The following is a 15,613-nucleotide window of genomic DNA, read 5'->3' on the forward strand; positions in this document are numbered from 1 at the left end:
AACAGTCCTTCGAATTTTTCTTAAGTTGGACTTTACTTACAGTGTATCTGAATGTTATTATTTAAATTATAGACATTTGTTTGTATTATCAAATTTACTATTAATAATAACACTTTATAATAACTTTCATTAATATACCCTTAACTAATGATTAATAACTGTTATTTGTCACATTTTAAGAAACTCAAAAACATTTGTAAATACTAATGAAAGCATTGACAACATGAACTGCAATTGGTAAACATTTGCCCGGTTTAAAATTCATATTTACTAGCGATTTTTTATGTTCAAATTCTGATGAGCTAATGATTTGGAAACAGTTTTAATATAAATATCCATGCTGATAAATAAGAGTCATGTGTGAGCATTTGTTGATATTCAAATTCTGATGAACTACTGCTTTGTTCACATCTACTGATTATTTATTAGAAATATATTAATGAAAGTTATTAGAAAGTGTACCCAACATATCTATAATCCGAACAAGCTTCTCAAAACATCTCCCTGTGAAGCAGTTTGAACACTGTTTGGAACACATACAGTACATTTATACAGGTATGAGATGTGGGGTGGGGCTACTTTAAAAAAATCTAAAACAAAGATAATTTTGATTCGTTTTTTTTTTTTTTTGGTTTAAACTTGTCAATCACTCCATATTTTGATATCTGATGCTTACTTTGGATGTCTTTACAATGTGAAAAAACATAAAAATATGGACAAATTTTCAACAAAAGTTTCCATATTTGCTTCCATGAGTGTGTCTCAACTGGAAAACTTTCCAATGGAACTGATGGTTTCTAGAGGCCAATTTTAGTAAATGAGATATATGAATGCAAAGAACCTTCTTAATATCACTTGTAATGTATAGATTGTTAGAAGAAGCTTATGTAGACAGAACCTTATCATTATGTGAATGTTTACCCATTTTTACCCAATCTCTTAAGAACAAGTATCTTTTAAAACATGGTTCTACAATGGAACCAAAGTGTTTCTTCTGTGGTATCAATTTTAAATAGTGCGTAAACAGTGTTGCACATTTCAATCTGACTTACTGTCCACCTATCATCCTACCTGCTCTATCTGACGTGGGCTGATATGACACTCAACCAAATGAATCTCCATCAGCCTTAACCAACAGCAACAACTGCGGCATTTAACATTTCCCTAACGCCATCAGCGGTCTGGCCAGCATTCTTAAGTGAACTCACCTGGAGAAGTGAAGTAAACCCCTCCCACCCCACCCAGACACGCGAGACACCCGCCAAACAAGGACACGCAATCTCAAAACTCTAGAACCCAAGGGGTGGTCCACTCACCTTGACGTCGGAGAAGAACATCTTCAGCATGTTGGAGCTGGGGTACCTGGTGTAGAAGAACATGAGCTTGGCCTTCTTCAGGTGGTTGGGAGAAAGCCCTTCCTGAATGTGCAAATAAGTGGGTTAAGGAAAAGCAGCCGAGCCCCGAGCGGAGAGCAGGAGCAGGATTTGCTTGCCATTATCATCATCATTACTCAAGGTGCCGCGGCGTCACGGCCAATAAAACACCGCGGCCAAACCGGTTTTACATGAGAAAGTCATTTCGCAGGCAAAGTGAGCAACGTCTTTTCCTAAGCCCTTCGCCTTGGCTGGCCTCCTCCTTCAGATGTAAAAGAGCGAGGGGCTATTTGCATGGCGCCTACAAATACAGCGGTAAGCACTTGGAGGAATGCTCTGGGTCTCTCACAAGGCATGACCAGCTCAAATCAAATGCTGAATAGAGATGTTCTGTGTTACAAACTTGAAGAGATTTGTGTTTTTTTCTTCTTTCAAAAATTAAAACTATTAAAAAAAACTATCGAATCAAATTCTCCTTAAACAACTGAATTCTAAGAGTTCAAACAAGTCCTGTATGTGCTCACACTGTCAACTCAAGCATTAGGAGTATTAGGAGTATTCCCGCCCTTTTTTTTTTTTTTTAAAGATAATTGTTTTTAAAAGTGGATTTAATTGCCAAAATGTCCAATTAAAATGTTTTTTTTTCCTATGGAATCTAAACATATATATCCAAGCAAGCTCCCCTATTGGTTTATGTTTCAAACACTGAACAGAATGTCAGATTACCACCCCCCCTCCCCACTCTAATTAGGAAGTGGCAGAGGAATAATCAACTAATCACAGTTTGATTTCCAGTGGGTAGGGCCCATTACTAGATTAAAAATATCCCTCTAGGCCTGAGTACCGATTGCTGTGAGATGTCAGTGCACATCCAGTTTTAGGTCAGCTAGGCCGGACTTAAACTAGCTCATAAAAAGTCGTTACGCTATTAAGTATCATCGACGGTGAACTTTAGCTGTAGGCAAACCAGGTTTGTTTTGTTAGAAATGGCTACAACAGCTGTGTAACCAGGACTAATCAATGAAAAAATGACTTGTAAAATGCCACATACAAGTTATATATTTATACTAATATATATATATATATATATATATATATATATATATATATATATATATATATATATATATATATATATGTATATGATATATGGTAAGGTCTGTTGAAGCAAAAAGAAATGCAAGTGTAAATCTCTAAATGTTACTGTAAAACAGCATAAAGCGTAAATTAAAAAAAGTTTAAAAAATGCACCAGCGTTAGCTTAGTTTAGCTTAGCTTAGCAATGACATTCTATTACAGATAGCACAGATATTGGTATTGCATCTAAAGTTTTTAATCTGAACTGAAGGCCTATAGCTTTCAGAGTTTGTCACTAATAACAGTAAATATATCTTTTTTAAACACTCATACACACGTTTTGTTACAATAACTTGTTGTTATGGTTTCAGCCCTCGTCATACCTGTAGGAAGCGATTTGCCAGTTAGGTTTAGAGGTTGGACAAAATGAACCGATGTGCCAAGGAACCGGTCAGCATTTATCTAAAAACATCTCTTTGATCTCACAATATGCCTGCAAAATGACACGTTTGTCATGTAAATATGGCTAATCCGAAAACATAAACACGTCTTGTTAAAGTGTGCACACATTCAAAGACTCAAAGGAACCGTAAGTAGAGTACTTCACATGAATGAGAGAAAGAAGGAGAGGAAAAAAGAAACGAGAGGGAAAAAAAAGAGGGTGGTTAGTTGGAAAAGCGCATATATCTCTCTCTCTCTCTCTCTCTCTCTTTCTCTCTCTTTCTCTCTGTCCCCCTCTCTCGCTCTCTCGTGCCATCTGGTCTTGCTTTATGAGCACAAAGGCCAAAGAGAATGAAAGAGGGACAAGCTGCTCTTTTCTTTTGCAGCATTACTTCATTCAGCGCTATGGATGAATGGATCATGCGCAAGCACAAAACACACACACACACACACACACACACACACATAACATGAAAGCTGGAGCTGAAGTTTATCGCTGCTAATAACTCACAAATAAAAGTTCAATGTTTTCAGTGCAACACACACAGCAATATTAAACTCTAGTGTCACTGCTCAAGTAATGTAGCAATATAAATATTTTTTATGGAGGGTTTCATTCAGCTTTTGTCTGTTTGTCTGTTTATGATGACTTGATCTTTATTAAACTTCTATATCTACATATATATGTGGTACTAGTCTACGTCTTGAACTGAGAACTGAAAAGTCAATCAGTCTTGTTGTGTAAAGTCACACAAGTTCAAGTGACAACCTATATATATATTTTTTTTTTAGATGCGTACGCGCATTAGCGCAAGACATCTTCGCGCAAGTTCACGGCAAAGTGAACGCGTCGAGTCCGCTGCGTTGATTATCGGCGTTTCTCTTTTTGCGAGGGAGGAAAAACTGCTTGGCCAGTCGTCCGGGTGTTTCAGTCCAATCTGCACTTTTTCCACCATGCGTTCTGCATTCATCAATAATCTATTTAAGCTAAGAACGCATTGTAAGTGCGAACGGGGACTGAGTGTGACATTCCTGCAGAGGACGTTCTCCTGCCCTAACCTCCGCCACACAACAAAATGGCTGATTATGCGATTCTGCCAGACAAAGAGTCCTCCGCACCCTCCTCCCCAGCCCTGCCTCCTCTGACACCAGCTCTGGGCCTTTTGTGTGTCTGTCAAATAGAGACTGGCTGCCAGTAACCCAGTGGTCACATTGGGGGAACTTTCACCTGCCACCGCTCCGACTCGATTGAGATCGCTCGACACAAGGCGTAAATGAAATGTCATTCGCAGACGAAAACAAACTTTCAGATCTGTAGTATTTAGTCCGTATCCTGCGCTATAATCCCGTCCCATTTACCGTCTATCTAATATGTCCATTCTTAAGTCTCTGGTAACCCCATTCCCAACACAGCGCTCGCGGTCTCGCCTAACCCCATTCCCAGCACTTCTATAACCCCATTCCCAGGCATGTCCCAGTGACCAGAGATCTTGATCCTTCTCATACTTTTATTTAATCTTTATCCTGTTGTAATTAACTATGCCCTAAGTACTGTATATTCAACCTCAATAACACTTCATTTTATCAAGTACACTTTTTTTCTAAATGTGTGTTTTGGAATAACCTAATGAACTTCAGCCACTCCTCTAAGCCTTGCTTTAGCTTTTGATGCCATTATACATTCTTTGCTGTTATTAATGTTGCCATTAGGTAGGCATAATGACATTATATGCTGTAAACATGTCATAGTCAGTATCAGACTACACTAGCTTTAAAATGATTGGTGTATGATTTGATATTATAGCCCATATTAAAAGGCTTAAAGAAAATCTGGAAGAGTAGAACGTGGAAGGGTAAAATGCTGGTCTACTGTATTAAGATAGTAGCATCCCACTTCTGTAATACTAATCCAGGTTGATACTGTCCACATTTTTTTTATATTTTGCTAAATATTTGCATATATATGCTTTTAAAAATAAAAAACAGACCTCTAGCATTTCCATATTGGTGCATCCCTAGTTATCTTAAGCTGCCTCCCTATTTATATATGTATTGGTGTGGGCCTGGGGAAGAGCCACTCCACTATTTGATTTAAATTGTGACTCTTTTTGACTGTTATCATTAATATATGTATCAATAGCAATAATAAAACGCGCAGCAACTGGTGTGCGGATTCGTTATTTAATTGTTTCTAATCCCTCTCTTCCTTTTATTCCCCCCACTCTAGTTTCTGGATGGGGCGGCTGTGGAGAACACAGGGGCCCTTGGCTCAGCAGACAAGACGAGGCAGTGTAATGAAAGACAAACAGACAGCCGCAAACACCTGTTAATGCCCGCTTCAAAGAAAAGAAAGGAAGAAAAAAAAGCATTGAAGAAAAAAAGAGAGAGATTGTTTGGCTGCCAAGCAACAGCTGAGGGCCCTCAGGTTGTTGACAGATCTTTATGAATCAAAAAGGGGGGAATGAAAAGGAGGGATAATTGTTCCTCTCTCTCTTTTTTTTCTATAATAGGATATGATGAGGGATGACAGAGGTGGAAACTGTCAGTCAAACCAAAAAAAAAAACACAGACAGCAGGCAAGGCCTCGAGACCTTAAATGAACCTCACAGCTCGGCAACAGAGATATCTGGTACCACTTGTAGCCTAAAGGTCCAAATTGATTGGAATCTTTTTCAAAGGTACACAATTATGGATTCATGTGTGTATTAAAAATGTATATGCAGAGACCCTATCCTTAAAATGACAGGCACTCATTTGTACAGACACTAGAATTTATAGGAAATCAGTGGTTAAAATTAAAGTATAATTTCAGCTCTGGTCAAGCTAAGATAAGTAGGTGATACAAAAACAGGAAAAGGGTCTTGTACGATTTTAGCAATAAGACCCATTCTCTGTTCAGTCTCTCAGGAGTTAACCTGAAACCTCTATGCCTCTGGCCTATGGACCCTTATCACAAGGCCATCACATGGGGTTAAACCATGGGAATCAGGGGACACTGCGCTCTAATGTATGTCTGGAAGAGGAGAGTGTTCATAGTGAAAGGCACTTGAGTTGGAAATGGAAACGCTAGGATGACCTAACAAAAAAGAGCAGGGAGAAGGCCACTCTCAGAGAGTGAGTAATGGAGGTCTGCACTGGGTTTCTGTAACATTTTAAATGCTCCCTCTAATACATTCATTAAAAGTGAAGTTCTCTTCAGTAAACTCTTCCATGCAGAGACTAATTAAAGAAAAATATGATTGCTAAACCATGCAACAAATTGAACTTTGTTTTGAGCAAAACAAGCATGAAAAAAACATTCTTTTATAGTAAGATATGAAAAGGATATTGTACTTCCTGAATATGGTGAGATGTCAGACATGTCCTGAAGATCTCCACACTCAGACTTAATGAGTGAAAGAGACAGACTCTCAGCCGTGCTCCCTGGGTGTGTTGGCGAGCAGGACCGGTGGTGTCCCAAATGGTGGTTGGACGCCATCTTGGTCCTTAAGCTGGTGGTCTCCCGTGGGAGATCCATGGAATCAGGTGAGCCTCTGTCTTTGCCTGGGTACCCTACCGACAGGGCACCAGGTGGGCCCTGAAAGGGGTACCCCATGAGAGGAAGAGGGAAGGGATGGCGAAAAGATGGCGGACTGAAACCCATGTTGGCGGAGAGGGAGGATGGGTGGAGGGAGGGATGGTGGTGGCCTCCATGAGCACCCACAGCTGACGATTGATGGTGGTGCTCAGAGGCAGACTTTCGCACCACTAGAGGCAGTGCCTCAGTCTGATCATTGGCACTGGGTAATGGGACTCCACCGAACGATTCATGTGGGCTGGGAATTATGACATCGCCAAAGCACTGAAGCCGCTGATTGGCTGTGTGAAAGTTTGGGTTGTCCCCATTAATGCTGAAACGATCCTGGGGTGCAGGAAGTGGTGGGAACACCTGTGGTAGAGGGCGTGGAGGTTTTGCGAAGACTTTTACTACGGTGTCTACAACCTGGGACATAGCAGAGTTTAGTTCCTGCTTCAGTGTTTCTGCCAGTTGTTTGCCTTCTGCGTGCATAGAGGTTGGACCTTGACCCTTGCTCCTGAGTGAGCCCTCCCTTTTGGGTTTCTCTCCATCCAACAAGGCTTGTTCCCTTAGCAATGCCCTTGCCCGGTCCAGAAAGTGCCCTGGATCCAGATCTGACATTTCATTATCAGATCGATCAGCATTGGAGTCCTGTACAGGCCGCTCATCAATGTCTCCATCGATGAGTCCAGCATCAGAGCGTGCGCTGTCTTCTGAGAGGTTCCCTGCATCATGATCTGGGTCATTCCCTTCTGAGTCAGTACTATCGTAAATCTGGAAGAACTTCTCTTGCAGCTGTCGCAGCTGTTTCTGCATGTCCTCAAGCTGCAGCTTGAGCTGCCTGCGTTCCTCTACTTTTTGCTCCTTGCGCGCCGACACCAGCTGCTGGAAGCTCTGCTGCTGTTGAGGAAGCTTCTGCTTGCGCTTGTTCTCGCGGTAGCCATCTCGTGGACTGGGTGGCTGCTGAGGACAGTCCATTTCTCCTTCCCCATCCCGTTCTCGCTCCCTTGTGCTGGAGTTCGATGGCATCATGACACTGGGTGAGTGGCTCATTCCACGTATAATGTTCTCTACACGAGCCCGCTTGGCTCGGAGGTGCTCATCGTTTAGTCGTTCAACATCAAAGTGACCCAGAGTGGGACGGCCGAAAGGTGAGAGACACTCCTGAGGGCTGTCCTGGGATGAGTTACTGCATGCATCCTCCTGCGGCACCTCGGATCCCGTGCTGGAGAGGGCGCTACCTGGGAACCCTGGTTCTCCTCCTCCACCGCCTCCATTTTTTGCCATGTTGCTCTTCAGCAGTTGTGAGATGATGGTAGCACCAGGAAAGGGCATCATCGCATCCTCATAGGAGTTGGCCCTCTTTAGAAGCTTCCGGAGCACATTGGATTTGCTCTCACTGCTGTCTCCGTGCCCGAGCTGTGTCCCTTGGCACTCCAGCAGGTCCTGCTCCCCGCTGTGATGGGCGTTCATGGCCCCGAAGATGGCGGCGGATTTGGCTGCGCGGGCTGCAATACTGTCAGCAGAGGCTGCTGGTGTAGGTGTGGAAGTTGAGCCAACGGTTCTCTTCACTCCGATGTCCACTCGTCTTCTTTTGGTCTGTCGATTTAGGAGGGACTCACTGTCATGGTCCGGCATCCCTAGTGCTAGTACTGAGCCATTTCTCGCAGGCCAGGGCTCACACTGTTAGAGTACCACTCCAGTTATCTGCAGGCAGAGAGAGGGACGAAGCAACAAAACATGGTTCATCACACTATTTATAATGAAAAACTTAAACTTAACTTAAAATCCTGTTTTGCTTTGTTTTCTGTTAAACCACTGCCATGTATATATGCCTTGATTTGTTTAATACACATTTGCTTGGTAGAAAATATTTTAGGAAATATTTATTATACAATTTATTTTCTATTAATCTATCTGTAAATTAATTTCATTTCATTCATATTATTGCATAAACATTTTCTAGTCAAACAGTACAGAATCATGGCATAATCATCAAAAATGAATGAATGAAGTGTATTTGCTTCAGCTGTTAATGACAAAGAAGAAAACGCAGATAAGGGCTTTTATTTTCTAATTGGATCAGAGTGTATTATTCACTTTGATTAAGTTAATCTGTAAAACACAACTGGTCTTAAGACTACACTAAATGTGAGAAATTGCATTCAGAATATTTCAATAATTAAATTATTTATAAATTTCAGGAAAAAAGGAAAAAGAAGACAGCAAGTGTGGGTAGTGTAGTCGGTAAAGGGGGGTGAACACCTCAGCTTTGCATACATGAGCAAAGTCCTACATTATACAGAAAATAGAGCAACAATTGTCAGTTCACACAACAATAACAGCAGCAAAAATCCTGCATAAAATTATGTTAATCGCCTTTCTACTGTCCCCAATTACACGGATTTAGACCAGGCAAAACATTTAGGAACCAATGGTTTAAAAAAATCAAGATTAATCGGCAGAGGAACAAAGATGACAACAGAAAGTATTCCCACGGCTATTAGACTTGCCCATGCATGATATAATGTCAAACCAAACACTACTTTAACCTGGATGAGCTATGTTTTTTTGATTATTTATACATAGTTTATTTATTAATAAAAATAAATAAAATGCTAAACAAAAAGGTAACATTTGTTTTTTGGAGGACATAAGATCTTGTACACAGAGATGAGCAGCCATAAACCCATTAATAATGAGCAGTAAAAACATGACAACAGAAGTTTAAGTTTACTGAGTTTACTGAATAAAATCTCTTTTTTTTCTAGAGGATGGAGACAATTAGACTATTGTCTATCTTTCATTTTCTGACTTTCATTATCATTCTGAGTGGTGGTGTTGAAAATGAAATAAGGTGCATTTAGAAGCGAATGGTGTAATAATAAATATGTAAGAGAACAAGTATACATGGTATGTACACATACACTTCCTTTTACACCAAAATGTGTACATTTTTAAATTAATCTAAAATTCCGTAAATACACTGAATCAAAATAATATTGAAAAAGAAGATAGAAGAACAAAAACAACTGAATGGGCCTAATTTTCAGTGGCAAAAAAATCACACGAATTTATTTTGTGCACTGAAAAGAGGTCGTTGTGTTTTCATATAGAGACGCTGGATTAGTTTAACTGCATTCAATATAATCGCCGTATACGAAAATAGTGACCAAAAAGCGACTATAGACACGTCTCGGCTTGTTTGTTCAGATTTTTTTTAAGTGAATACATTTGTACAATTAATTCAATGTTAACCAGTTTTACTTGAAAACAAAGTGCTTTCTCTTATTATCGGCAAAAACGTCGTTTATGAACGGTAAAGAAAAATATTTAAACCCATATATCAAAACTTAAATCTTCTGTCTGATGTGTTGGTCGGACCTTAATCTGCCATTTGCTTCCACAGAGTAAAGAAGGCACTTTAGTTACTTGTTAGATTTAGCTAAAATAACCTGTTGTTTATTTAGTGTACGATTCTGACGGGAGTTTGGCTCGTGCAGAGGAAACCGAAGCTTTTCTAACCCCTGTATGAGAGAGGAAGAGCAAAGCAGCACTCCACCCGTGTAAACTCTCATTGTCTCTAAAAATGTATATATTCCACTTCTTTCCTACAGAAACATACAATATCGAATTCACTAAGGCAGTGTAGTTTTCAAACAAAGTCAATGATGAAGATAAAAAAAATAAAAAATAAAATAAAATAAAAACAACGTCGTGGAAACCCGTCTGTCAATATTCAAGGATAAGGAACGCGACTTTTCTGGGCATCATTTATTCCACGCATCAGTTCTACACTTTTTTTTCTTAAGAAAAATCATCGTTTTAACTTTAAGCTTCAGTGCAAAGTGACACAAAACCAATACAAACTGACTGAGAACTCAGTCTAAAAAAGGAAAAAAGGCCAAAATAAAACAAAAACACTAAATCAAACTTTCAAGATGCTTCGGTTCTGAGCCTTGTATTTACGTACACACATGCCAAACAGTCTATCTACACCACTGCTCGTAGAGACTATGTCTGCGTGTGTGTGTGCGCGAGACGCCTCCCCAGCACCTGTCTGTCTTTCTTCACAGCGCACCTGTCTCGCGGTCTCCGCGCATGCGCAACAAGCCTCGCCGTTTTTTTCGTCCATTTCGCAGAATTGACTGGGACAAGCAGCGAACGCCAAGGTGGGCAGAAAGAAACTCCAACTTCCCGTCATTCACATTTAGATCAACTTACCACAGTTTCTCGTGAAGAGAACAAGGGAGGAAAAAAAGAAAGAAGGAAAGAAAGAAAGAAAAAGAACAAAGTCGTCAGGCAGCCACAATCAAAGTTCTAGTTGGCAGAGTGAAGCTGGCTGATGCGCGCAAAAGCAAACAGCAGCAAATCCCTCATCAAACGAGTGCATGAGGTGAGGTGAGGTTAACCTGTGATTAAGAAGCAAACAGACCCGCGCGCGCTGCTGTCCCGGGGGACTGACCGGTCGGGACAGCGCTCTGGAAAGGGAGAGAGGAGGCAGACAGCCCCCCTCTTTCAGCAAGGGCCACAACTTAACACAAAAAAGCCAAAAAATACACGCAAAACTGCGCACCGCAGATGCGGCAATTTTCAAAAGAATAATGAACAAAGATGCGTGCGCAACGGAGAAGAGCGGAGTAAACTCCGGCAAGCCGAGTGTAAACACCTTATCATCAGGAACACCTCTGTCCCAACGAACTCAACGAACACAAAACAGCAAAACTGCACGAGAAAACGCTTTAAAAATATTTTTTCTTTTTTTTATCGTACCTCAGGAGGAAAGATGCGTATTTTGTATTATCTTCAAAACTGTCTCTAAGAAAAAAAATAAGAGTTTACTCACCTCACAGATAGACGAGAGCCGGACCAAAGCAAAAAAAATCCCTATTTCTTTTATCCGAGGGGGAAAGAGAGAGAGAGACAGGAATAGAAAAAGAGAGGAACGACGTGCTCGAAGTGCGGTGTAACTGAGCGATGCGCGTGGGAGAAAGAGAGAGAGAGGGAGAGAGAGGGAGAAAGAGATAGAAAGAGGAGTGAGGAATAAAGCCTTTGTATGTGAGAGAGAGAGCGAGAGAGAGCGAAAGTGTACGTGTGTGTGCGTGTGTTTATGCGTGTGTGCGTGCGAGCGTGCGTCCGTGTGTATGAGAGACAGACAGGGCGCGCGCCGGTCCTCCCGTGTTTTGCGGCTCCTCCGGCAGCGCGAGCCACTTAAAGACGCGAGCGAAGGAAACAGGAAGGACCCTCCGAGCGCGTCACGCGGACAGCGTCGTCGTGGTGATGTAACGGCGCGCGCTGCCAATAAGGAGCGACCGGAGGCTCGCGAGGGGGATGAGGACAAAACAACAGAAAGAAAAGATAAAGAAAAGACTTTTTTTCACTTGTCTTGTCTGTTATATCGCATTATAGCTGACAGAGTGAAGGGTCTGTTTGAGGGAGGGATTTGTAGCTGAAGTTGATTAACAATGTAGATTAAATGTAGTTGGTACATAATGACAACAGTGATGTTTAAAGTTATTTAAAGCTGATTATCTATTGTTTTGCCTTTGTAGGCAGTAAAAATACTGTCCTGGATGTTCTCATCGCAGTAACTCAAATTAGTTGTTTGGTTGATAAGAACAGTTTGACATTGACACTGGTTAAGAATTTTTTTAATAGTCTTTTATTGTTGGCCAACAACTAACAGTGTACTGATTTTTGCAGAGTTTGTAATTGAGTTTTCGAGTTTGATACGAATACATTACAATGTGTTTAAGATGTAATGAATGCTTATTATTTTCAACAAAATTATGAAGGCTATGAAAACGTGAAAATAAGGTTACACTTAATAGATGCATCGATTTAATATGCATATTTAAAACGAACGTGTGTTAAATACCTTTGTGATTTTTTTACAGTCTGTCAATTTGATTAAATGCTACAGTTTTTCAACAGCATTAAATATGTAGTGTCATATTATGCGTCGTCTTGTCTTTCGGCACAGTTTCTGGTGCTGAGCGTCTCTTCTCTGATGCGTGGTTGGATTTTTTTCTCCGCCCGTTTTCTGTCAGACCCCGCCTCCTATCGCTGCGATTGGTTAATAGTCTTCTTTTCGCGTTCTTATAAGGCGGACAGCCTGTGAGTTCTCACTGTTAACCATTCACAGCGCAGGAGGGCGGAGCTATTTTGGAATACGAGTGTGAAAATCTGCGCGGTGCGGGTGTCATATTAATTTCCAGCGCTGCATATCTTTTTGATATTTTTTGTTTGTTTCTGTATTTTACTGCATACAAAAGGTGCTGTATAATTTGCTGTATAGGCTAGATTTATATTCACTGTAGAATAGCGACATACGTTTTAGTAGTCCATCTAATAACACACACCTGCATGCATACTCCATATAATTCGAAATAGGGAGGCAGAAAAGATATCCTTGTCGATAGAATCTTTGTTATTGGCATTACACCTCAACTTTGACTATGTTTATCACATTTGGAATAATTCGCAGATTATATTTTGTTTTAAACCTGAGAGTGCCCTGTCTCGTGCGATGTTCAACTTTTTCACTCTCTGTATATATGTTCTCTTTTTTAAAAATATGTTTGTACCTATTGTTTTCTGGATTTATAAGATCTTTTCTTTTCTTTTTTAACGGAACTGTATATGATACATATTCCACTAAAGTTCTTTGACAGAAATAGTTCGTTTTTTAATAATATTTTTGAAGATGCATTTGAATCTGTTTGAATGAAAGGAGGTGTAACCTCAAATAAAGTACAATAATTAAAAATAATCTTTATTGTAACATATAACCCCCCACGTGTTATTAGAGAGTTTAAATCAGATAAGGCTGCGCTTTTTATTTATTTTTTTGTTATATTGATAGAATCAATAATCTACAGAAGCTCGGCGTTCTTTCATAAAAATACCGTCTAAAATTACGACATTACATATTGTTTAAAGTATTGCTGTGGTGTATACTATTAAATAAATCAGCGGGGTTGAACGGTAGTGTGATGGAATCTGCTCTATTTGCCTATATTGCACACGGATTACATATTTGAGTAAATATGTTTCTGATGTATTTATAAACATATATCAATTTATAAAATCTTATTAAAGATGTTTCGATGATTATGAGTTACATAAAATGATTGTGTAAAAAGTAGAAACTCAGTCAGAAAGAGTCTCAGTCAGAAGCGGTCAGGGGCAGTGACCGCAGATTGGGCCGCGGAGATTCTGAACGCACACACACACACACACTTTCTTTTTCTTCCAATCCAATCAAATATTTGTCTATCAGTCTGTCTGTCCGTCTGTCTGTCTGTCTGTCTCTCTCTCTCTCTCTCTCTCTCTCTCTCTCTCTGTCGGTGCGCTCGCGGGATGGAAAACGCATCAGGACATGAAATAACGGGGAAAGTGCGAGGAGATGAGAGGATGCGGACACGGGTATATATGTATGTGTGTTTGTGTGTGTATATGTGTGTGTTAGAGAGAGAGAGAGAGAGAGAGAGAGAGAGAGAGAGGTACCTGCCCTCGAGAGTTCTCTCGGATCTGTCCGGCGGCACACGGCGACGATGTTTATAGGTGAGCGCGAGCTCTCTGGACAGTTTGAGTTTTTTTTTGTGTGTGTGTGTGTGTGTGTGTGTGTGTGTGTGTGTGTGTGTGTGTGTGTGTGTGTGTGTATGAGCGCATGAGGCCTCCTGCTACCGGGTTTGGCAGTGGTCCTCTAATTTTGGTTTGTCATCCTGTTGCTTCTGCTCAGTCCTTAAACTCTTAAAACTAAATAGCATAGCTAAAAAAAACTATTATTATTATTATTATTATTATTATTATTATTATTATTATTATTATTATTATTATTATTATTATTATTATTTAGTTGTAACAGTATTGTTACTATTGTTAAAATAAAATCGACTAAGTGCCGTGTTCTTAATAATAATAATAATAATAATAATAATAATAATAATAATAATTATAATAATAATAATAATAATAATAATAATAATAATAATAATAATAATAATAATGCCCATGCGAAACTTCTGCAAAATCTTAACTTTTATTGTCAACCTAAAGTCTCCGCACGCTTCTAGTCTGAAAATAAGAAAACGTGCCCTCGGTGCGCTTTCACTTCATATGGACTTGTCTGCGTGCACGAGAATGCGCGTGAATAAACACACACCAGGATGAGCACTTGGAAGGAATGCGCGCCCGCGCTCTATTCATTCATTCATTCATTCATTCATTCCTGCGATTTGAGCGAAGCTATGATTAAATAAAACAATAAATAAATAGTTAAACAGAAAGAGCAGTTTGTATTCTTGAATGCAATACAATTTAATACAATTTAATATAACTTTTTTACACGTCAGATATGCGTGTCTGAGATAACGGCAACAAACAAAACAACACTTAAAATAATAAACGTGAGAAAAAGCAGCAGAGCAACAGCAAGATTGAAGATGTTAATATATATACTGTAAATGTTATTGATGAGGATGATGAAGATGATGAGGGTGACGGTAAATTAGTTGTTACTGTTTTCTGTGTTCTGAGATAAAAAAATCTTTACATTTAAATAGTGTAGAAGACACCCTTCGCATGAGCAACTCACATTATTCCTCATTACACCAATACACCACTGCGGGAAGGTGGGAAGCGCGAGGTCGACAATGATTTGCTTATTGATTTATTGCCAAACAGGATGCAATGCAATACAATTCAATACAATGCTATTTATATATACATATATATATACATATATATATATATTTTTTTTTTCAGTACTTCATTTGTGGTCAACTTTTCTACAGGTAAAATGCAAAAAAAAAAAAAATAAATAAATGTTTGATGGTCTACAGCACTGCAATGACAAATCAAAAAAAAAATGGGAGTTTAAAGTTAGGTGAACTCTTGTTTGCTTGTCACTAAGGGAAAAAGGCTGGCACCGTCTCATCTCAGGTCAAAGGTCAGGACTAAGAGTTGTACAGCAGTGGTCAAGAAGGGAGGACCTCTGGAACGGGCACTGTGTGGTACTGCCAGTTTAGCCCCAAACACACCCTGCAGCCATCTATGGCTTTCTGGGGCAGATGAAAGAGCAGGGCTGTGTGTCTTCAAGGGCTGGCTGCAGGACCCCTGTTTCATGGCCCACTCCTATCTCTCATTATAGAGACACTAAGTT

The 15,613-nt window shown here is 39.9% G+C and overlaps 1 protein-coding gene across 1 annotated transcript in view; it reads right to left on the minus strand.

Annotated features, from left to right (window-relative positions):
- The window catches only part of LOC103022569 (prospero homeobox protein 1), a 39,900-nt gene extending 28,155 nt beyond the window's left edge, over positions 1-11,745 (minus strand). The window contains exons 1-3 of the mRNA XM_049479056.1: positions 11,294-11,745; positions 6,218-8,154; positions 1,317-1,422 (exon numbers count right to left, since the gene is read on the minus strand). Coding sequence (XP_049335013.1) covers positions 1,317-1,422; positions 6,218-8,085 — 1,974 coding nt within the window. The 5' untranslated portion in view covers positions 8,086-8,154; positions 11,294-11,745. The remainder of the gene's footprint in view (positions 1-1,316; positions 1,423-6,217; positions 8,155-11,293) is intronic.
- Positions 11,746-15,613: the final 3,868 nt, after the last annotated feature.

The sequence above is a fragment of the Astyanax mexicanus genome, chromosome 1, assembly GCF_023375975.1.
Source record: "Astyanax mexicanus isolate ESR-SI-001 chromosome 1, AstMex3_surface, whole genome shotgun sequence".
NCBI classification, from domain to species: Eukaryota; Metazoa; Chordata; class Actinopteri; order Characiformes; family Acestrorhamphidae; genus Astyanax; species Astyanax mexicanus.